This window comes from Rousettus aegyptiacus, unplaced genomic scaffold (assembly GCF_014176215.1).
Source record: "Rousettus aegyptiacus isolate mRouAeg1 unplaced genomic scaffold, mRouAeg1.p scaffold_m13_p_12, whole genome shotgun sequence".
Lineage (NCBI taxonomy): Eukaryota > Metazoa > Chordata > Mammalia > Chiroptera > Pteropodidae > Rousettus > Rousettus aegyptiacus.
The window spans coordinates 3,349,803-3,373,139 of record NW_023416287.1 but is presented as its reverse complement, the minus strand read 5'-3'; the positions used below and the strand labels follow the sequence as shown (position 1 = coordinate 3,373,139).

General features: G+C 50.3%; 1 protein-coding gene across 1 annotated transcript; it reads left to right on the top strand.

The window, feature by feature from the left end:
- The first annotated feature begins 698 nt into the window (after positions 1–698).
- On the top strand, positions 699–14,970 carry RAE1 (ribonucleic acid export 1). The gene is made up of 12 exons (XM_016124937.2): positions 699–875; positions 3,477–3,573; positions 4,127–4,231; positions 5,887–5,979; positions 8,832–8,918; positions 9,837–9,923; positions 10,020–10,091; positions 11,077–11,184; positions 13,099–13,205; positions 13,299–13,374; positions 13,871–14,065; positions 14,525–14,970. Exons 2-12 carry the CDS (start codon positions 3,484–3,486, stop codon positions 14,609–14,611), a joined length of 1,107 nt encoding a protein of 368 aa, XP_015980423.2. The 5' UTR covers positions 699–875; positions 3,477–3,483; the 3' UTR covers positions 14,612–14,970.
- Positions 14,971–23,337: the final 8,367 nt, after the last annotated feature.

Here is a 23,337-nt window from a genome sequence, read left to right as displayed (position 1 = left end):
AAGGAATTGATACGAAATTACAAACATATTGTTTCTATTCTACCTAACCTAGAAATGGAATATAAAAACTGTGCAGTCATTCTTAAATATCCCCATGTGTAGAAATTGTAGAAGGGTTTACCAGTGTCAATGATAGTCATGATCAAAACTTAATTTTAATTGTTTTAAATAATTTTTCACCTATAATCTACGGCTCAACAATCATACCCATGGTACAGATTGTAGTGATTCCCTCCCTTATTGCTAGGGGGAGAAAGAGGGATGACTCGCTACAATCTGCCATCTGTGGAGGTGTTGAGTCAGATTTGGGGGACAGGCTGCTTGCATCCCAATTCAGCTTTCACTAACTGCCCCTGTGGCTGAGACATTACATTACCACCTGGCCTTGATTTTATCAGTGGTAAATAATAATAATATCTACTCTATGGAGTCATTGTGATGATTGAAGGAGATAATGAGTTGCAATCCACTAGAGAAGACACTGACTGCCCTTTACCAGCCCCGGGTGCGGATTTACCAAAGCAGTTGCCGACTTACAGGAGACTTCACGAACTTTCGACCAATCCGCAAACTACTGGCACAAGGACTTCCTCTTGGCGTCAATAAGGCTTCTGCGCATGTACCTCCGCCCGCCAGCGGGAGGAGCCTTTTTCTTCCTTGCCTTCCGGGAGACACAGGAAGTGGCTCCGGGGCGCATGCGCCTTGTCTCCACGGTACTTGAAGTGGCTTCCTCAGCCGGCGTCCGGGGACTCCGTGCTCTCAGGATTTCGGTTCGGGGCTCCTCGCCCTCTCCCCCTCCTCGGCGGAGCGGCTTCGCAGGCTCCAGAATCCTCCTGCTCCTCGCAGCCGGCCTCCCTCCGCGGCGCGACTCTCAGGTAGGCCCGGGACCGCCTGCCCTCGCTCCGCCGCCATGGCGCTGCCGAGGCCGGGTCCCCGTTGCGGAGCACGCCCTGCAGCCAGGTGCTGGACGCGGGTCCAGCTGTCGGCCAGCTGCGTTAGTGGGTCCTGGGAGTGATGTCGGAGCGGGAAGGGGCCTTAGCGGGCACCTCGGGTCTAAACCCTCTCGTTTCTCTTATGGGGAAACCGGGGCACCGGGAAGGGTCACAGAGTTGATGGCAGCGTCTGTCGCCTCTGCCTTTCCCCTTTACATGTCTGGCTTCTTATCAGACACGTGCCACCTCCTCGGACATTTTCCCTGACCGTTGTTCTACCGAAGGGCGCCCCCTTTTAGTCTCCCACGCCCGCCTCATTCTCTTCGTTGCGCTCAGCTCTCAAACCGCGTCTTTCTCTTTGTTTTTGTCTTACTCCAGGTGCGTGAGTGATGCACATGTACCCAGCTCCCCCAGGCAGGTCTCTATCGAATGGCAGCCGCCGTGGGCCAGGCACCGCGCTGAACGCCAGGCGTGCTGTGCGTTAGGGAAGACCCCAGACCCCTCTCTGCCCCTGAGGAGCTGACATTCTCCTGGGGACGAGATTGTAGACTAGAAATTCCAGGTTGTGGCAGGTGCTATGTGAGAAAACGGGGATGTGATCGAAAGTTGGATGGGTTCAATTAGGAAAGCAGAGAGGCCTCTGAGGAGGGGGCCTTGTTAAAAAAGATACGTCTAACTGCTTCATGGCAGTGTAACTTACCTACTGTAACCCATTCAAAGTGGACTTTTTGATGAATTTGGAGAGTTTAATACAGCTGTGTAAACATCACCACTGAACAGGTTAAGCACATCTCCGTCATCTCAAAAATTTTCAGGAGGCACCTTTTGAACTGGGATCTGAAGATCCAAACTGAGACAGCTGGAGGCTTGGGGAAGGGTGAATAGTCCCAGCCTGAAGGAAAGCCGATTGCAACGCTCCAAGGCAGGGAGGGGTGAGCTTGCCGTGTTCGCAGGCAGGACGGGCGCCAGCAGAGCCTGGTGCAGCGAGGCGAGCGAGAGTGGGCTGGGGGGATTGGGTAGGTCGGAGACGGGTGTCTTCGCAGCATGTGGTCCACATGGGCTGGTTAGTAACTCGAATGACCCTTGCTCTTTCCCTAAGTTCATCCCTAATGGCGGAAGTGTTCTCTGCCATCTTGATTTTTGAAGAGGGAGAAGGAACGGAAGTAAAAGAAGTTTCAAGCACTGTGTGAGACCTCACTTGGTTGTCATTAGTCCATGAAGTAGACACCAGTGACTATTTTTATGGATGAGAAAATCAAGGCTAAATAACCTGCTCAAAGCCATATAGCTAGTTCCTGAACTCCGAAACCAGTAGCCTTGTCTGCTCATGTACTTGAAACTGGTGTTTCAAGTACGTTGCTGACATTTAAGGCAGGAGTAGTTGGCAAGCACTGCGTCCTCACAAAGTCGTCTTTTGAGATACTAATGTGCTCATAGCTGTTGCTTTTATTTAGTATGTCTGCACTTAATTTCACCAAGCTCAGGGAACTAAAATGCCTTTCCAAAAATCCTAGCGGTTTTCCGGTTCTATGTTGTCTTCTTTAGAGATGCTACTACCCTGTTAGTGAGTGTGTCACTCAACTTCTAGGCTCCTTTGGGAGGGGGGACTGCCATGGTAGACTTCTCAGTGGAGACATTTCCTAACCTATGACAGAATGAAGATGTGGTGTCAACATGTGGGTCATCGGGGAGTTAAAATACATAGACTTTCTCCTTTCAAGGGAAAGTGTTTATTGTACCCACTATGTGCTGGATGCTGCGCTTTCTGCGTGAATAACCTGATTTGATCTCCTGAGCTCTCCTGGAGAAGGTGTTAAATGTTCTCTGTGTTTGCAGAGCAGGAAAATGAGGTCTGGGGAGATTAGGGTCTCAGCTCTGGTGAGTGGCAGGGCCCCTGGGGGGCCTACTGGACTGTGTGCCTCGGAAAAAAATATGGGAGGATTCTTGCTGGTTTTACCAGACCTTTTGGTGCTCAAGCAGGCCGAAGTGGATTGCTTTTTTAAACTTCTTTTACAAAGAAATTGCTGAATTGCTGCCAGGACTGGTTTCTTTTCTAAGTAACTTCGTGCAGAGATATTGATCTAAACCAGCCTGCAGAAATTAGTAAGAAAGTGAATTCCCACTAAGTGGGAATCTGGGAGAATGGTACCTTCTGCTGGTTTACCGTTGTGTTCCTGGTGCTCAGCTCGGGGTCACTGTAAAGAATGGGCAGATTTCTTTTCTCGCTGATGATTGGGGAAATACTCTGCCGTAAAGTGTCGACGATGGTTTATTAATGGTGACAAATGTGAAGTGGAAGGAAACCAGGTGTGGGGTGTATGGGAACTCTGTAGGTTTATGTAAATCTAAAACTATTCTAAAATAGAAAATTTTATTTAAAAATATTTTGTTAATCATAATCATATATTTAGAGCTCTTCAAAGAAAGAAAGTTCGCATCAAGCCATTTAGACTTTATTTCCCTTTTGTGACTTAGCTTTATACTGCTTCTCGGTGATGTTTATTAAGAGAGAGCCTGTCCTTCACATTTTCTGTTATTTTTTAGGGCCACGATGAGTTTGTTTGGAACAACTTCGAGTTTTGGAACTAGTGGGACCAGCATGTTTGGCAGCACAACCGCGGACAACCACAACCCTATGAAGGTAGCGTCGCAGGCCTCACGGGCTGCGCGGAAAAGGTGCAGGCTGGCGTTTCCCACAGAAGTGACGGTGGAGGGCGAGATGGTTTGGGAGCCCACGTCGGGGTGAAAGCTCTGAAACTTCGTCTAGCCACTTTCTCAAACATTGGAGCGCAGAAGCCGTGTGTCCCTAGACTAGTGTCCTAGTCCTCTGACTTTCTTGATCGCCAGAATCACTCGAGGTGCTCATTAACATGCAGGTTCCCAGGGCCCAGCCCACGCTGTCGAATCAGCTTCTGTGGGGAAGGAGGGGAGGCGATAGCCATGATCAGCTCTCTGGGGCAAGAGTGATCTGGACAACGTGGTTGCGGGCGTTTCATTTAGTGCTCCTTCGAGGCCCAGCTGTGCTGGTACTGCCACTGGCTAATTTATTATTCCCCTTTTGGATCGAAGAAAGGTCTCATTTAGTTATTCTTGAGCACAAGGGAAGTCCAGTGTGAGGTGCTCGGTGAGAAAGAAGGCAGTTCGGAATGAAGTGGTGCCGCAGACATCTGACGTTGGCTTCCCCTCCCCCACAGGACATCGAGGTGACATCCTCTCCTGACGATAGCATCGGCTGTCTGTCTTTTAACCCGCCAACCTTGCAGGGGAACTTTCTCATTGCAGGATCGTGGGCTAACGATGTAAGTGCTCCTTAAATCACGGTCTGTCAGTCTCTTGGTATGGACAGGGTCAGCCTTCTTTGTGGTCCCATTCTTTCCCAAGTGAATAAAGCTGAGCTAAGGCTTACTCACGGCCCTTTTACACAAATCCCTGCTCTGGTTCAGTATCTCGAAGTATATTCCCAAGTCAGATATAGTCGTCACTGAGTAGGGGTGCTATCCGTGATGGTGTACCCAGATCTCCCTTGCGGGTATCCCGAAAATGTTCTTCAGGCATACAGTTAACTTTTTCAACTTTAGGTGCAGCACAGATTCTGCAGAGACAATTTGCTTAACCTGTTGTGTGCAAAAAGGACAAAATTATAGTGTACAAAAAAGAAAGATTAAAAACTGGTGGAAAAATCAGCAAAGGATAAGAGGCCCTTCACAGAAGGAGTTCAGGTGGCCCGTTAAACTTGAACCATTTAGCCACACTCAATCAAAAATTGATGTGATAGCCTTTTTTCTCCCTATCCAATTAACCAAGATAAAAAGTCTAAAATCTAGAAGAAAGGATTACACGTGGTGCCGGCAAGGAGCGGCCGGAACCTTTCGTGTGCTGCTGGCGGGAGTGTGGGATGGCCCGCTCCTCTGAAGGGTGATGGGCAGTGCTTATCAGAAACCCGTCCGTGTCTCCATGTTCCCTCCTGGGGCTTGAGGAGGATCTCTGTACCTTGTGTGCAACCGAATTAATCTCTGCAGCCACTGAAGCACTGAACACACTGTCACCTCCAGCTTAAGCCGGGTCCCGCATCCGAGTGCCAGAGCCAGGGCGCTGACCCACGCAGCCTGGCCTGCGGCCCGCGGTCCTTGCCGCTGCCTCCGGCTGCCTCATTTTAAAAGGTCTTCATGCAGGAAAAATTTTGAAAATTATATTGCCTGATAGTAATGGTCATTTGTGGTACGTCTGTGATGGAATACCATTTTTTTTAAAGTTTTTGGAAACATTTCTGCAGCAGGGAGGCAGCCGCGAGGCGGGAGATGAGGGGAGGAAGGTGCTCGTGCTGAGCAGGTCTGGATTCTACATGTAGATTTTGGAGAGACTTCAGTCGACTCTCTGCTAAAAAATGTTAGAAGAATGTTCATTGGCAAGTAATGCAAGTGAGAAAAGCTGAAAGTGCACGCGAAGATACTGTATGGTCTAGGCTTTTAAAGAAGATACGTGTGCACAGAAGGACCGAAAGCACGCCGAACATCAGCCGTGGTCGCGGGACGAAGGCGGCGTTCATCGCTTCGTCGTGTTTGTGGGATCTCTAAGACGCATTACTGTTAGAGTAGGAGAAGGATGATACAAAAAGTCAGTATTCAGAGAAGAAAGGTCAGTTTCCACTCTCGTGTCGATTCTCTGGTAATGGATGACATTCTGCTTCAGAAGACTCCTGTAGCTCGTAGCTATGGTGTGAAAATGAGCTGCTGTTTTAGATTTAAGCAGAAGAATTGGTATATTTTAATAGCTTAGGAATAGGAAAGTTGTTACTTCCATATACCTTTGAACTGCATCATTCTTAAAGTTAGATAATTAGATTGATATGAGAAGTCCATGTATATTTAAATTGTATCCTGTTAGTTATTTGGTGTTAAATGCATGTAATTGATCTAAATTTCTGCCTTGGTGTTAATTCGTCTTGTGGCTGTAGGTTCGCTGCTGGGAAGTTCAGGACAGCGGGCAGACGATCCCAAAGGCCCAGCAGATGCACACGGGGCCTGTGCTGGGGGTGTGCTGGAGCGACGTAAGTCCTTTCTTCTGCACAAGCGTTCAGATATTTACGTATTTCTGGCTTTATGTAATCCAGAACACAAATAACGTGTGTATACACACTGTAGGAATCCTAAGTTTCCTAATGAAAATACAGTAATTTTTTGACGTTCCTACTGTAGTCAGTCAGTGATAGCTTCAGTAAATTTCTGAAAGCTTTTCTCACATAAAAATCCATTTTGTTGACATGTTATTTAACAAAGGATTAGGTCATTTCTTGAAGCCTTTCCTACCTCTGTGTGCCTTCAGCTACGTTGTTTTAAAATTAGAAACTTACTATCTCGAAATACCAGGGGGAGAAGTGATCATTTCCTGTTATGAGAGTTGAAGTCTTTCGATTTTTTCCTTTCAGATCTTGAACATCAGCAATATAAGCAGACACGTTCAAGTTCATTTGTCTCTAAGCCTGCCTTCCTTCCTTCCTTCCTTCCTTCCTTCCTTCCTTCCTTCCTTCCTTCCTTCCTGTCTGTTGTTGATTATGGAGAGTTTAAGGAAGGGCCTGTTTACAGAAAAACCAACAGGGAGGGTGAAGTACCTGCGGCGAGCCTGGGCCTCAGGAGAGCTGTAGTGTGGAGGGGCCGCCCCCTCCGCAAAGGGGGAGCCGGGGGACTGACAGGCCAGCCCTGCTCTCCCCGCTCTCCTGCCTGCTGGTGGAACCAGCAGACCGAGCGAACACGGGGCTGGCCAGCAGGCAGAGGCAGATGGGGACCCTCCGTGCAAAGGCAGCTAAGCCTCAAGGCCCCTCCCAAGCCTCGTACAGAATTTTTGTCAGATTTATTAGATAAGAGTAAAATTACAAATCTTTTTAGTGTCAGCTTTGAGAAATGTATTTATTAGAAATGTATTTATCAGATTTATTAGATAAGAGTAAAATTACTAATCTTTTTAGTGTCAGCTTTGAGAAATGTATAGAGTTGTGGTCAAGATACGGAACAGACCATCAGCCCCCATATTCCCTCCTGCCTTTTGTAGTCATGGCCTCGCCTCTCGGCCCCTAGAAGCCGCGGATTTGTTTTCTGGCCCTATGGCATTGCCTTTACAAGCATGTCATGTAAACAGTCCTGCACTGCGTAACCTGTTGCGTGTGGGCTGCTTTCACTCAGCAGAAGGCATTCGAGATCCGTCCAGGTCGTGGTGACTGTCAGAGGTTTGTCCCCCTTACTGCCGAGTCGCATTCCCTTGTACGGATGCGTCCCCGTCTGTGCACCGTCCAGCAGTACAGGGACATTGGGGTTGCTTCCAGTTTCGGTCGTTCTGAATGCTGCTGCCGTAAGCGTTTGTATGCTGGATTTTCTGTGAACAAAAGTTTTTCTCTTGGGGAAATATGTAGTTGCATCGGGGGTTATGTGGTAAGTATACGTTTACTTTATGAGAAACACCAAAACATTCTTATTTTACATTGTCATTTTTAAACCACATATGTTTCTGTAATCTTACTTAGCTTATAAATAAGAACTGACTTTAAACATTTTGAGATGATGTAGGAGCCAGAGTTGCTCCCTTTTTAATTGTTAGCTGTGATAGGCTGCTCTGCGGCATTTTTGTCATCTGTAAAATGTATTCCTGGTGCATCTGATTGGGATGTTTTGAAAGTAATGATAGATGTATGAAAACAGTTTGAAGAGTAATGCACTTATTACTGCTCCAACTTGTTTTAATTTACGTATGGGAAAGTAGCAACAGGAGTAGATTTAAAATATTTTAACTTTGTTTTGCCTGTCTTCTTTACTGATGGGGTGATGGATCAGACTCTAAAGTTTCTTGTAAAGTATGCTGAGAAGTAGAGTTTACCGATACAGGAATTCCGCTGCCGCTATGTTATGGAGTGGCTTTTACTAAAACGAATAGAGCCTGTTCCCTTTCTCCATGTTGTGCCCCATCTAGTGGGGAGCCAAACATAGGAATGAAGAGTTCTTTCTAACACCATGAGCTGGGTCGGGAGAGAGCAGGGTGATTGGTGCTGGGTGGGAGGGGACACAGCATGCACTGCTCGGAGTGGGTGCCATGAGTCCTGTGCCGGAGAGGCAAGAAGCAAGCTGGATCTCGAAAGTGAACCACGCGCCCGTAGCTTTGTGAGCGTTTGTCTCCTCCAGTCCGGGTTCACATTTTGGCTCCGTTTCCTCCAGCTTTTTGACTTTGGCAGGTCACATATCTCTCTGCATCCCTCTCCTCACATATAAAGTGAAGGTAGTAGTAATTGCAACGGTTAATAATGTTATTTAATCCAGCAGGTAGTTATCAGGCACCTTTGTGTGCCAGAGCACTGGGGGCACAGTGGGAATCATGATCTCTGAGGACAGACAAGTAAGAATTTCACATAGTGGAAATTAGTGACAGCTGGATTAAATCTACCTCAAGCGACGAGCATGGTGCCTGTCAGGAAGCAGTACGGGACTCGCCTGCGGGGGTATAGTGAATGGCCGAGCCTGGTTCCACACCCAGACCTTCCTGGCTCCAGAGCCTGTGCATTTGGCAGCCTCCCTCACAGAAACTTACAAGAAGAAAAGCGTGAGCTAGCCTGGGAGAGGGGGGAAGGGCGTTCCAGGAGAGGAAGCCATGTTTGCAAAGGCACTGTGTTCCTTTAAGCACCATTTGAATTCACTGTATCCCGTGTTCGTATTATCTCTTAGAAAAATAAATCAATAATAAAAAATAGAGTGGAAAATGTGTTTGATATATGGCAGCGCAGTTTAAAATATAGTGGCCCCGGAAAGTTGGAAAAATAAAAATGGCAGAACAGTACCTGTTTCACATTGTTCAACCTAACATCTAAATATGCACATAGATATTTTTCTTAGGTGACAGGTTTTCTCCATTTTATTTTAGGATGGGAGCAAAGTCTTTACAGCTTCATGTGATAAAACTGCCAAAATGTGGGACCTTAACAGTAATCAAGCTATACAGATCGCACAGGTAATAACAGCTTGCCCTCTGCAAGAAGGTTGGTGCCTGACGTGATGTTTCTTTCGTTACAGTTCTCTATAGTAGAAAAAATGTAGTTTGCCTATACTTCAGGATCCCAGAAACCCCCTTTTTAGCACAAGAATAGCACTAGTTTTGTAACCATTCTCGTGCCTACTAGTGTTTCACGGTGGTTCTGCCGTGGGTCTCCCACATACGTGTAGACGAGAATGGCGTCATAAGGAGTTAGCGATGCTAAATCTGTGAACGACAGATGGTACAGGTGGCCCTCAACATCCAGGTGCTTGACATTCCGATACCTGTGTGTGGCTTGCCTCTTACCAACTACGTTTGGTCACTCGCTCATTTGACAAGGATTTATCAAGCACCTGCTCTGTGCCAGGTACTGTCGTTAGAGCAGTGAGAGGGACAGTCGCTGTAGTCTGTGCAGGGACAACGGGGTTCTTATGTGAATAATGCTTAGAAAGGCAGAAGTAATGAAGATGAGAACCTAGAACCAGAGTTTCTGCCCTCATGACACCGAAACATTTTCAGGAAGGTGTCACCTGCTCTAAGATCACGGTACTGTGGGACAAGCCTCTCCTTTGTCTCTTAAGTCATGTCATCTAGGTAAATGAATAAAACCGCGGTGGAGTTCCTTATTAGTTATTTCTGATCACCTCCCCAGGGGAGGGGCTAACCTTCCCCGCGTATGCCAGTCCGTGATGGGTAAAGTCTGAGTGTGTTAGAACGCAAGGAAGATGCCTGCTCTTACGTTACACTGTCATGGCCATGGGGAGGGACTAAAACACCTTTGGTTTCTGTTTGGTGTGACTTCCGTATCTTAGTTCCTTTTCTGAGTTTTCAGAGCTAACGCGGTTCAGCACCTTGTTACATTTACCTTTATCTGTTTCGGTTTTGTCTTGAAAGCACGATGCTCCTGTTAAAACCATCCATTGGATCAAAGCACCAAACTACAGCTGCGTGATGACCGGGAGCTGGGATAAGACGCTGAAGGCACGTGTGGGACCCCGGCCGGGCTGGCACGCCTCCCGGCACCGTGGGCTTCCGCTCTGAGTGGGCACGTCCTGGCTTTCTCTTTTTTCTTTTTAGTTTTGGGATACGCGATCATCAAATCCTATGATGGTTTTGCAACTCCCTGAAAGGTGTTACTGTGCCGACGTGGTAAGGAATTTCTAACTTACATGTTTTCTTAAAAAAAAAAAAAGCATTTCTCACCTATGACATTGCAATTAGAGAGTAATCTAAAAATCGCTCAGATTTAGTAGCCATGGGGGGTGTAGTTCAGAGTGCCTTAGTCATCGTGTATCAGGTGATCTGGGTGCCACATTTGTTCCAGAATTATTGAATCCTGGGTGTGAAGTTTTCTGATCACTTCTTAGTTGAATGTCTGCAGATAGCTACGTGCTATCAGTATGTGACATTTATTGTGTGGCCCTAGGAAAATGGGCAGTAACTTTAATGGTGTGGATTAGATCTTTGGGGACTAGTACACACCATTCTCTGGGAGAGAAACTGAAGAACTTTCTCCATCTGTTTAGTCGTAAGTCTTAAAGTTTGTGCCAACTGCCCCAGTAATTCCACTTTTAGGAATTTGTCATGAGAAAAATAAAGATTCAAATGGCCTTTGTTGTGTATAAAATATAACTAACTGATGGGTCACCAAGACAGACGTGGTTATTTAAACGGTAGGTCCCTTTGAGGGAGGGAGCATCAGTCACTGCTCGTGTTGTTGGAATACGCACTTTGCGGTAATGATGTGGATCACATAGAAACACACACATGTCTAAAGCTCAGCAAAAAGACGGGACCACAGTATACCGCAGTATCGACACCTTGTCACTTAAGCGGCAGTACAGGTGGTTTTTGTTTCTTCTCTGCTTCCGAGTATATTTTCTAAATATTTACATACTTTATACTTTATAGTTTTAAGAAATGAGTCTTTTAAAAAAAATGAATTTTCAAATTTCAAATACAGTTTCTCTAGGTTTTCGTGAAGCATGCTATCACTGGATTTTTAAATTTAGAAAAAAAATCAGACATTTTTGTGACTGAGAAGTTATTCTAATACTTTGGTGTAAAAAAAAGCATGCTCCTATGGGGATGGAAATTAAAAAACAAAAAAGGACACATGTCTCTGCTTCCCTAGATATATCCTATGGCCGTGGTGGCCACTGCAGAGAGGGGACTGATTGTCTATCAGTTAGAGAACCAGCCTTCTGAATTCAGGAGGATAGAATCGCCACTGAAACACCAGGTGAGTCACAAATCCAATCCGAAAGCATGTGTTGAGCGGCTGTCACGTTTCTGCGTGTGGAGTAAACTTGTGCTTTTAAACTCTTAAGTACTTTCAACGAGTGAATTTAAGGATGCAAACACAAACATTCAGTGAATGAATACTCTCCCTCCCTGGATGAGCCCAGCTTACCTGCCCTTCCCAGACTTCCCCCGGACGGCCGAATGCTGCGGAATAAGTCGCACGTCTCAGTGGATGTGTGTAACTTCCCTCTTCCAGTTGAAGGAGCAGAGGCGCAGGCGCGTGGTGTGACTTGCATTATAAATTCATAGCTTCCAGCTTCAGCTGTGCCCTCGTCACGCCCAGACAGGTGCCAGGCTTTCCTCTTCGGGCTCCTAGACCCTCCTTAAGCCTTCGTCTTAGCAGCTCAGGTGAGCTGCTCAGAGAACAAGCCGGTGTTTGAAGCATCCTCTTCCTGCTGAAGCTAGTGCTCGGCTGGCACCTGAAACATGCTCAGGTCTAATTCATCCTAGAAAACAAAGCGCTCGCGACCCCCACATCCTCTTCCGGTACCACCTAGACCCTTATTTCCCTTCATAGTTGAACGACAGTTTAGAGCTGTGCCCTCCCCCACCCATGAGTCAGTGGGCTCTTAGAATGGCACCTCTGACCTTGACCTGCCCCTGCTTAAAACCCAGGGCTGACTCCTCACTGACCCCTGGGTAAGTCCCACGCTCCTTGATAAAGCCTAGTGTGGTCTCTGGCTTCACTTCCTGCCGCCCAGCCAGGTGCCATGGCCTTCCGTCTGTTGAGGAATGCCAGCGTCTGCGTAGCCACTGTACAGTTGTGTGGTTGTTCGTTGCCCCCCGCCCCAGGGTTGTGTGGTCCTGGTCAGTGAGCCGTGAGTTAGACCCTGTGCCCGGCGCAGGGGAGCAGGGGGTACAGCTTGACCAGCGTAGTGCCTCCTGTTCTCTCAGAACTTACAGACTTTTGTCTCTTTTTGTAGATTTTTCTTTTTACTCTTTGAAGTAATGGTCTTGTGGTCTTGCTCTTAAAAAAGGGCAAATGGTACAGAAAGAGAATTAGCAGACACTTTTCCATTTACTTAGGACATGTATGTGTTCTGGCATTGTCACAACAGAAGCTGCCCTTCACCTCCATCCAGTGTGGCCTAGCCCCAGGCCCTGATCCTGCCCCGGCACCCAAACTCCTCCCGGAAGCCACAGTGTCCATTTTGGGCAAGGTGGGTGGTCCTCTGGATCACCCCAGCTTGTCACAAGCGGAAGGAGGAAGTGAAAACCCTGGAGGTGTTCCACCCTCGGCTCCTTCCCCCAGGAGGCCGGGCCAGGTCCTGGGCTTTTCTGTGGGATCTTTTGTAGAGTCCAGGAGGCCCTCCTTTGGGTCCCCAGGCACAGTGCTCCGCTTCTGCGTATCCCGTGCGTGGTATGGAGGGCCTGGCTCGGCACTGTCCCACTCGAGCCCGTCCCCCTGTGCTCGCCGGGGTAGACGTGCCTTCCCTCTTCCACTTCGGGAAGCGGAGGCACAGAAGCGTGGCGCGACTTGCCGCAGGGCTCCCCCAGTCAGTGCTGGGCTGTGGATCGGCGTGATCGGCTTCCTCCGCGAGGGGCCAGCGCTGGAGCAGGGACCGGAGGGGCGCTGCGGGCGGGCGCACTGCCACAGTGACGGCAAGGCCTTCCGGGTGCAGGGCGAGCAGCCGGGGGGGAGCACGTGGCCCGCGGCTCGCTGGGAAAGTCACGTGGCCGGGCAAAAGAGTGCTCGCTGGAGGGAGAGGTATCTGTACCATAATCGAGGAGGAATGTCTCTGGTTCTTCTAAAGCCCAAAACTGGGGTGTAAAAGTAGTTTACCTTAATATCAGGTATGAAATGTTACATTTTATATCGTGATAACATACTTTTGTTTTTTTGAAACTGCAGCATCGATGTGTGGCTATTTTTAAAGACAAACAGAACAAGCCGACTGGATTTGCCTTGGGAAGTATCGAGGGGAGAGTTGCTATCCACTACATCAACCCCCCGAATCCGTAAGTGGCACTCGATCAGCTTGCGAATTTGTACTTGAGGCTTTTTTTTTTTTTTTTTTTTAAGGAAAACTTAGTTGGACCTTTGTTTTTCAGTGCCAAAGATAACTTTACCTTTAAATGTCATCGATCTAACGGAACCAATACTTCAGCTCCTCAGGACATCTACGCAGTATGTTTTTAGAAACTTTACCCTTGAGAACGCATCTAGAAACTAGACTTGGGGGTGGGCCGCTGAGTCATTATGGGATTCGAAAAGATCTTCGCGTTGTCGTGTGTGTGCACACCTGGGGACAAACGGCTTATGCTGCACGTTTCCGTTCTGCATCTGTTTCCGAATGCAAGCGCAGGGCTCTTGGGGGAGCGTCTCCCCTGCTCTGTGGCGCTGGTTTATACACTTAGCTAAAACTGAGAAATTGCTGTTTGCTGAGAAAGAGGAGGGCGTCTTCCTGAGGTTCGCACCCAGGCGTCGCTGGCTTCACTGCACAGTTGTTGATTTCTGACTTGTGTTCATCACAAGAGACCAGGCCCGCCTCTGGCTGGCAGTTGATCAGGACGCATGACCCCGGCGACGGTCTGCATTTCGTCCCCTGGCTGGAGCAGGAAGCGCGCCTTGGCCAAACCAGGGTTCTCCTTCCTCTGCTCACGGTGCGCGCTGCCCCTTGCAGGTCAACGGAATCGCGTTCCACCCTGTCCACGGCACGCTCGCCACGGTGGGGTCCGACGGCAGATTCAGCTTCTGGGACAAAGACGCCAGAACAAAACTTAAAACCTCGGAGCAGTTAGATCAACCAGTATCGGCCTGCTGCTTCAACCACAACGGGAACATATTCGCATACGCCTCCAGCTACGACTGGTCAAAGGTGAGCACGGCACACGCAGCCGCCCCCGCGGGGCTCCTGCCGCTCTCCGGGTCCAGGGGATGGCTCCCCCTGAGCCGCGCCCTTGTCCCCGTGAGGTTTTGCTCAGAGGTCTCGCCTTCCGTGAAGCCCCAAGTCTGAGCTGACCGTCCGCCAGAGTCAGAGGCCTTGTCCCCTGAGGGCGGTCACCTTGGCTTTAGAGTGGGGGCGGGTTAGCGTCTCAGTGCCTGAAGGACAGGTGCGTAGACGATTGTTCTCTCAGTGGGACGTCAAGTCAGATTTCCACCGAGTCATTTCCTCTGGGGAGTAAAGTTTCTGTTCAGTGTTTGGCTTTTCTTTCCATCTGCCTGTTTTGTTCCTCAAGAGACTTGGGGTGCAGGACGTGGCGTATAAAAAGTGCTTGCACAATGCTAACTTTTGCTTTTTTTAATAATAAGGTTATCTTGTTTTTTTCCTCTTTAGGGACATGAATTTTATAATCCCCAAAAGAAGAATTACATTTTCCTGCGTAACGCGGCCGAGGAGCTGAAACCCAGGAACAAGAAGTAGTGGCGGCGGCTCCTGGGCCGCCGCGGTGGGTCCTCCCCACTCTGCCTCGTTCGCACGGACTCAGGTCCCGCTTTCTGCGGGTTCCGCCGTGGATGTGGATTTCAGCCTTTGGGGAAAGTAGTGTCGTTGTTTGGCAGCCGGGCCCAGCGGGCCGTGGTGGCCGTCGGGCTCTCCATCCCACCGCCCGTTACGGACGTCTCTGGAGCTGGGAGGGGGTTGAAGTCACGGTAGGGGTTAGAGTTCTGCGGGCGACAGCCAGGCATTGCAGCCGTCGCTCAGCAGTGCGTGTCATAGAGAACACTGGGAGTCACTTTCTGAAGCCTGTACTGTATTTTGTAATAAAACATTTTGAAGATTGCCTCGTGAGCTCCCTCTGTCCGCCTTGCCCGCCCGCCCAGTGAGCTCGGACGCGGCCACCTGCGCAGCACCGTCATTGGGGTTTGACTTGCGACTTCAGATGCCCTTTGGGAATTGCAGAAATCTTGCACCTCGGGAAAGGGGGTGTCCTGAGCCGTGACCACCACGTGGGACGTGTAGCCACAGCCTCTCCCAGCGTCGGCGGGCAGCTCGAAGGCAGCTCTCTCTCCGCCCTTCATCCCCGTCTGTAAATCCCCGCTGCTTTTCCGCTCAGCCGGGCAGCTGTCCTGTGCCGAGGGGCAGGCCCCTGTGGGCAGGGCCCGAGCGGGCGACGTTTGCGTGGCTATCGCGGTGGAACCCCTGCTCCCTGCATGGGACGTGCTCTCTGCTCATGCCCCAGTGGTGGCTTGGACTGCTTTTTTATTTCATGAAATTTAAAATTCCTGATTGGTAAGTATCGAACGAAATGCAGCTTAGTGTTTGACTTTTGAGTCTATTGCTGTGTTTTTGCCCCGTCGTCCCAAATGCTGCTGCTGCTGCTTTACTGTTTGAGGCCGGTATGTAAACTAACTTGCTGAGTGTGGAAATCCAGCATCGATAATGTAAGATGTGTTTGCCTACTCAAAAAGCAATGAAAATAAAATTTTCTACTGGAAGCGATTGCCTACAAGATGGTTTAAATTCTTTGGTAGTCAGGTCACACATGAATTCAGACCCGTTAACTCTTTGGCTCTGTCTTTTAGCCTGAAAAGTTATTTTTTGGAAGAGAAAAGGGTAGGTACACTAGAAAAAGAAATCTGAATTTTCGAGTCACGTTTTCCCCTGGCCTTTATGAGTCAGCCCCGCGGCTCCGATGTGTGCAGTGAGAAGGCACAGCCAGTGGGGGAGGCGGCCGTGAGGAGAGGCCAGCGGGACGCGCAGGACGCGCAGGAGCCGGCTGGCAGGGGAAGCGGGACGAGGTCGGCAGCTTTAGTTCAGCCGTAGTGTCCTAACTCTTTGTACAGGCTGTCGTCAAAAATGACCACGAGATAACGAATCTAAGTCATGAGCTCTTCAGAGTGTTCATTTCCAAGGCTGGGCCTTGCCGCATTGCTGAGGGGATAGTTTTTTGTAATTGTCAAATTTGAAACATTTTCCTTAGTCCCAGGTGGAGCTGCCGGAAACCAGGCGTAAGGCAGCCCCTTGTCACCACCGGGAGCGTGAACGGCTGCCCCGTGTTTGCTGGTGATGAACCAATAAATGTTGAAATCATTAAACAAGATGTTTTTCCTAAAAGGCGTAGCGAGTCTTAACTCTCCATCTTAAACATATATTGCGGCAACAGGTGCTCTGTAGGTAGGTATGTGTAAATCTGATGGCATCTTCAGAGAAATTTCGACTCTTCACGTCAAATCGTTCTACCATTAAAAATTCAATGGGGACATCCAGTTAAAAATGGAAAGTGGAGTCTAAACCTCGTGGGGAAGACACGTTAGGTGGTTCGCTTATTTTTTTGCTAACGTTTTATTATGAGAATTTTCAAACATACAGAAGAGCTTTGCAGTAAACTTACACCTGCCACCCAGTTCTACAGTTCACATTTTGCTTTCACGCGATTTTTCCGTTCGGTTTCTCTTCTCCGCCTCTCGGTGACTGAGGATGCACACTGGTCGGGGGCCGACGTGCAGGATGCCGAAACACGTCACTACAGGTTTAGGAGTCGTACCCGGGGAGGCGCACTTCTCCGCTCATGTGTTTGGTCTGACCCGGCATTCTGGGAGACAGACAGACGCCCTAAGGAGTGTGGAAAGGCGCCGTGCGCGTGCGCGCCTGCCCGGGTGTGCGCGCACGAGTCCGATCTGCCTCCGTCGGGCCTGCTGATCCCGCCTGCCTAACCCCACTTTAGCGGGGCTTCCTCTGTCACGTGCCCTGGACCAAGGGATGCCAGGATGGGGCTGGGCAGAGCGAGGCGAGCGTGGGTGGGGTCACTGCGATGCGCGGTGCGTACTTGCTGTCCTTGACGAGAAGTGGTGACTCGGGCGCCCGGTCGTGTGTGGCGGGCTGGTCGCACGTGGCTGCCCAAGCACACCCAGCCCCTGCTTTCACTGCCACGCTCGCTCTTCAAGGTGGTCCCCTTTTCAAAAGCATAGTAGCCTTGTCAAAGCGGTAACCATGAAAATTAATACAATGAAAATAAAAAATAAACGTGAGCCACGAAATCATACAACGAAAGTCAAAGCGTGCCACCAAAGTCACCTTCGAGGGACAGACACCTCAGGGAAACCCTGTTAAGGTGATGCCGTTTTCTGTGTGCTAGGCTACGTGGTAGAACCCATTTGCCATTTTGGGAGCGCTTTGGGAAATTTTTTTCTTCGACCAAAATTTGAGTTTCCTTTGAAAGAGGGAGGGGCTTTGGAACAAATGAACGGAAACGTGTAGGCGCATGGAGCCAGCGTTTTCCAGATTAAACCATGGCCCGTTCGCTGGTTGTAAAGTGACTATTTGTTGCCACTAGAGTTTTTTTTTTTAATGGACCCACGAAAGATACAAACTATATCCCAGGGCATCACACGTAGTAATGGAAATACTGTTTTGCGTGACGTAATATACGTATGTACGTGTCTACGCGTGTGAGCATTACGTATTTTACTATTCTGGACTGGGATTTTTGTCCACGTTACTTCTTACATGGTTGAGGATGGGTTCTTGGGGTTCAGTAACCTCAGGCAGTACTGCCGTGAGTACCAGCCATGACTATTTCCTGGCATCCCCCCAGAATGGGCGGGGCGATGCCGTGCGTTAGGTGACATTTGAGATGTCCACACGACACCTGAACCCGGAGTCAGACTGCCGGCCTTCACACCCGGCTCTGTCACTTCCCAGCTCTGAGGCTTGAGCACGTGCCTTGAACTTCTCTGGGCCTCAGTGACCTCATCTGTAAAGTAGGAGACGTTGAAAGTGGGTATATAACAAGACTGAGTATCCGAAGAATTAAAGCCTGCCAGGCACTCCGTGGCTGGCCCGGAGTAAGTGCTCAAATGCTGGCTCCCACTTCGTGACCTCGGGGGTGCGGTTAGCATCCTCAGGAACTTTCCTTTTCCACGGGGCCCTGCTGGGACAAAATGTCCATGGAGCAGGTTGTCCTGAGATCTTAGATTCCTGCCCGGCGAGGCTGCATTTGCCTATGGCCAGCAGGTGGCGCCAGTGACTGCAATGCCACCCTCCAAGCTGGCTCTGTGTTCAATTTCATGGACTTGGGTTTATTTAAGGAAATGAGCGTAGGCTTCCTTTTTACTGTCCTTACTGAGCTTGTAAGATACTTGGAGAGTGGAATCGAAGTTTTATTTATCCTGTTTAGAAGAATAGTCTTTAAAATAAGACCCGTTAGGCACATTGATGGCCTCAGGAAACACCGAAAGCAACATTTTTTCTGAAGTCGGACTCCTGATTTTTCTACTTAAGAATTCAATGCCCCCCTTGGTTTCCTTATGGGCCCCTGAGGCCTGGTTTCCTGTGGTGTGGGGGACCCTGATCACCTGCCGCCCTTCAGCATCGTCTCTGCCCTGGTTTAGGAGGAAAAGGTTAGGACACAGATCTCCATCGTGCTGGGTGCTGGAGGCACACGGGCCATTTTAAGATGAATTTTAGTACCTTTGAAGCTCTAGCTAGGCCTACATGTGGCTACTTGGAACTGAGGTGTAAATAAAACACACAGCAGATTTCAAAGACGGTACAAAAAGAATATAAACATCTAATTTTTATGTCGATTATACATCAAAGTGATAATGTTTTGAATAATAAAATTAATTTTACCCGATTGTACTTCTGTAACTGTGACTACTAGACACGTGACTACACTGGCTTGCAGGATGCCACCCTCAGCTTGGGGGTAGCCCCGCTCATCATCAGAATTAACATGCACCCACATCCCACCTTAAATATCCATTCTTTTACTGCGGGTTTTTCGGAAATATTTTGCATATTTTACTTCCGAAAGTATTTGGCAGTCTTTCCACTTGGCAATGACTTCTTAACTGTGTCACCTTGAGTACCAGGGAATTTCTCAAAAGCATTTTCAACTGTATTGAATTGTTGGAACAATAATGAGGTCTAGCACTGCATTTGTAGACAGTCAATGAAACTGATTGATTTTGGGTTACTTTTACATTTTGAAGCCAATCCCTGTCTGCCTGTTGGGCTCTCTCCCTCTCTCTCCTCCTCTCTCCCTTTCTCTCTCTCCCCCCCTCCCCACCTCAGACATTTCCCGACACCCTTGAACACACTCTGTAAGGTCCAGAGCCGAGGAGAGGCAGTTCCAACACAAGCCCATTTTCTCGAGAGGTGAGAGGTGCCGGAATGCTGGCCAGAAGCTGCCAGCACTTCGCAGCTCTGGGGGGGGGGGGGGGTCCTGCGAAGTGAGGTTTCCCCGTTTCACAGATTCTTGCTGCACAAGGCGGGCGCAGGCGGGAGAGCTGTGTGGCTGCAGTTTTGAGAGAGTTCAGCACAACAGGTGCTACCACAAGGTAAACAGAAGCAGAGTGAATCATTCTGTAGCCTGTTGTATGTACGTCTATTGTGAATTTTGCATCAATACGTTGAGAAATACTTTTTAAGGTGAGGGCCGTTTCTAAAGCAAATAAGAAACACCTGTTGCATGCTTGCTTAAACCTAAGTCACCTCTGAAGGGTAACTGGAATGCATTCCTGTTCTCAGAATTTCTCCGCGCTGGGTGTGGGCCGGGGAGGGATGGGGGGAGCGGTGGGCACAGTGCTAAGAAGGAACTGACATCCCGGCCACCACTGCTGCCTTCCTCGGCGGCCGGCAGCGTGGCCCTCGGCCTTGGGCGCCACCTCGCACATCGCATCTGCCACCTTTTTCCCTTTCTTCGTGGATCTTGCCGGAGGCCGGTTTTTCTGAGCGTTGCTTGATGACCAGTACGTACCGTGTCTTTAGAGCCCTGGCTCCTGGCGCCAGAGGCTCCTGGAAATTGTCAAGGCTCTTCGCCCCTCGGGATTTCACGCAACGTGACCCACGCCTCGGACCGCGCCGGGGCCCTCGGCCACTGTGGAAGGCCCCTTCCCCCCGCCCCCGATGCGGTTCTGTTCAACTGCAAGCGCCAAATAGGTATTTGCTATAGATCGAATTCACACGTGGAGGTCTGAACCCCGAGGACCACAGAGTGTCACTGCGTTTGGAGATGGGGTCTTTAAACAGGTGATCAGTCAGATGAGGCCACTGGGGTGGGCTCCAATCCAGTCTGGCTGGTGTCCTTATGAGAAGAGGTTAGGACACACACAGGGAGCTAACGCCTACCAGGCAGGGGGAGAGGCCTCACTGGTGTAGCACAAATTATCCTAGTCCTGGCACTATTGACATTTGGGGGTGTCCCGTATACTGTAGGGTACTCAGTGGCTTCCCTGGCCTCTGCATCCTAGAAGTCAGTAAAGTTTCTTCCTTTAAGCAGTGACAACCAAAAATGTCTCCGGATGTTGCCAAATGACCCTGTGTCAGGGCTGGTGACTGTGAATCTCTTGCTCTTTGCCTAATGGTCACAAGATGGCTGCTGCGACTCCAGACATCCCGCCCATGTTCAGAGGGGAAAGAACAAAGGGCTAATACCAGCTACGACTGCCCCTTGGCAGGAAAGTGGACGCTTTCACAGAAGGCCCGCAGATTTCCACTTGGGTCTTACTTCACTAACCTCCCTGAGGTCCCACCGGCCAAGCCCTCAGAGTGAGGAGACAAAGGCCTCCCTCAGCGCCTCCTTCAGCGCCGTAGGCAGGAGAGAAACGGACTCATGGCTCGGCTAGCCATTTGCTGTCCTCGGTGGCCTCGAAGCCACTCTGAGCTTCAGTACCCGCCCTCTTAAAACTGGGCTAGTAGTACCTACCTATGACAAAGGCTGTTTTGGGGTTACATCACCTAACTTACGCAAGTAACGCAGTCAAGGACCTGGCCCCTGGAGGGCTCTCCAGGGCAAATGGTCTTTGTTATTATTAGTGGCACGTGAGGATTAACCACACCGGCGCACCCGACACTCAAAAAATATCTGATAAATAAATGTTGGTGGCTGCATCGCCCACCTCAGAGACTTGTGAGCCTACTCCCAAGGCTGTGGCTCTCACCAATTCCCAGAGGCCTTCCCTGACTCTAAGGCAGTGGTCCCCAACCTAGTTGGCACTAGGGATCGGTGCTACTATGAGAATCTAACGCCTGAGGAGCTGAGGAGCTGAGGAGGCGATGCTGGCACTGGGGGGCGGCTGCAAATCCCGATGAAGCTTCCCTGGCTTGCCTCCTCGCGGGCGGTTGGTTCCTAACGGGTCATGGGACCAGACCAGTCTGTGACCTAGGAGTTGGGGTCCCCTGCTCCAAAGTACGCCTGTCACTCTTGACCCTCTCCCTGCCTGGGAATTTTACTTAAATGTAGTACTGTCTTTACTCCTCCTAAAATGGAAGCTCCTGGCGAGAAGCGGGGAGGCACGTGCGTTTCCTGCTTGCAGTACCCCTGGGGCCCAGACCCGAACCTGCCCCCTGACGGGCCATCACATTAATAAATACGTGTTGGATGAATGGCTCCCAGGCGGAAGTTGGCGACACGTGGGACGTGGGGCCACCCGACGGGCGGAGGGTCGGCGATGCCGAAACCTAAAGGGTCAGGGCATGAACGCACGAGTGAAGGAACCGGAACCTGGGCACCGCTTTTTAAGTCACTCCGCCCCCCTTCCGGGCCCGGCAGAAGCGCGAGGTGCACGCAGCGAGTCCACCGCCCCGGGGTGGGTCAACGCCCCGCCCAAGTCCTGCGCGTCCCCCTTTTCGGGCCCTGCAGCCCCGCCCCGGGCTGCTGCCCCGGGTCGGGGTCCTTCGGGACACTTCGGGAGCCCCCGCGCTCCCGCGGCGCTAGCACGTGCTCCACAGACGTCCGCCGCGGGCAGGCAGCCGCGCTCCTCGCGGGCGCCCTCCCCGAGCGGCCGCGTCGCCGGGGGCGGGGGGAGGGCAGGGCCCGCGCGGGGGCCGCTGGGATTTGTAGTTCAGACCCTTTGGCCGCCAGCGGCCCCGCCTGGCCGAGACTGGAGACAGCCTCAGGCCCTGTCCCGGAAGGGGAAACTGATGCCCGGTGAAAGGACACAGCTTGCCCAGATAACGCGGCCGAGCGGTGGCTCTTTTCCCTGCCCAACAAGTGTAGGTCACACTTTAGTCAAACTTTTCAAAGAGTGCTCTGAGGGTCCCTTGAGAGCTCTCCTGGCCTCTATTCCATCGGGCATTCACTCAGCAAACGTTTCCCATAGGCGCTCTGCTTACCAGGCAATGTGGTAAAAGGTTGGATGAGGGATTGTGCCCTGGCGAGTTGAAGGGACAGTGAGTGACAAGGGATGGAGGAAATGAGGTGAGACACAAAAGTATGTCCCCAGTAGGCTCTCTGAAGACTTGGGGTTCCATACGCAGCGCGAGGGGCTAGGGTAGGGGTTTGAGAAGGAAGGCTCAGATGCCGGTGGCTGATGGGTGGAGACTGGAGTCAGGGAGTCTAGAGGCTTGGGACAGGTTCGCTGGACCTGGGGTCAAACGCAGCCTGACAGAGAAGGTGCTGGCTAAACGCCTGAGTGACTCGCAAACATTTCGCCTGGGTCCCTGTCCCGGCAGTCCGCCAGGTGCACGCCAATCCCTGCAGCCTGTGCCCCAGGCCAGGAGTGACTCTACTTAGAGCTGCAGCTCCAGACTGCACAAGGTGTCAGAAACCACGGCGCCTGGACATGAGGAGGGCGGGAGGCCCCTAGAGGCGGGTTTGAGGCCGGTGTGGCCTGCTGGTGGGGAAGGCTGGCGCCAAGGCCAGCTTCGAGGGCAGGGACCTGAGCAGGTACACCGCCGGACGCCTGGTTCAGGGCTCGCCTAACTCTGAACAAGGGGCCTTAGAAATTCTGTAGCAGGTCCTGCCTGGCACAGAGGCCTGCAGATAGTTCTGTTTTCAATGGTTGGGGACAGGGACGAAGGGAACCTGGACACCCTTCTGCTTACTTTCCTCCAACGGTGGAGGAATCCCTGACACCAGCGGTGGTCTGGGACAGACTTTTGAAGAGGCCGGAACTACTTATCCAGCCCAGTCACCTTCTCTTTGGAGCCTATGGGACCACTCTGACCTCTCCTCCACATCTCGATTTAATTTTTCCCGGATTATGTAGTATCTACTTGTTGAATTGTCTTATTCATAGCAGCTCCGTGGTGCTAGTGTGTTACGTGCATCCCTGCAGCCCCCCATGCCCTGATAAATATTCGTCAAATTATCTATAGCTGAAACAAAATCATTTCACCTTTAATATGTGTCGCTGTACCTTAGTAGTACTGGGATAAAGGTGGACTCAATAATCATGACCTAATAATCGTTTGCATCTGATTCG

Excerpts from the sequence above, each read along its gene's own strand:
- RAE1 (XM_016124937.2), top strand. The coding sequence starts at position 3,484 with ATGAGTTTGTTTGGAACAACTTCGAGTTTTGGAACTAGTGGGACCAGC. Across the intron at positions 3,574-4,126 it reads ACAACCACAACCCTATGAAG|GACATCGAGGTGACATCCTC; the intron begins GTAGCGTCGCAG and ends CCTCCCCCACAG. Across the intron at positions 13,375-13,870 it reads CTCCTCAGGACATCTACGCA|GTCAACGGAATCGCGTTCCA; the intron begins GTATGTTTTTAG and ends TGCCCCTTGCAG.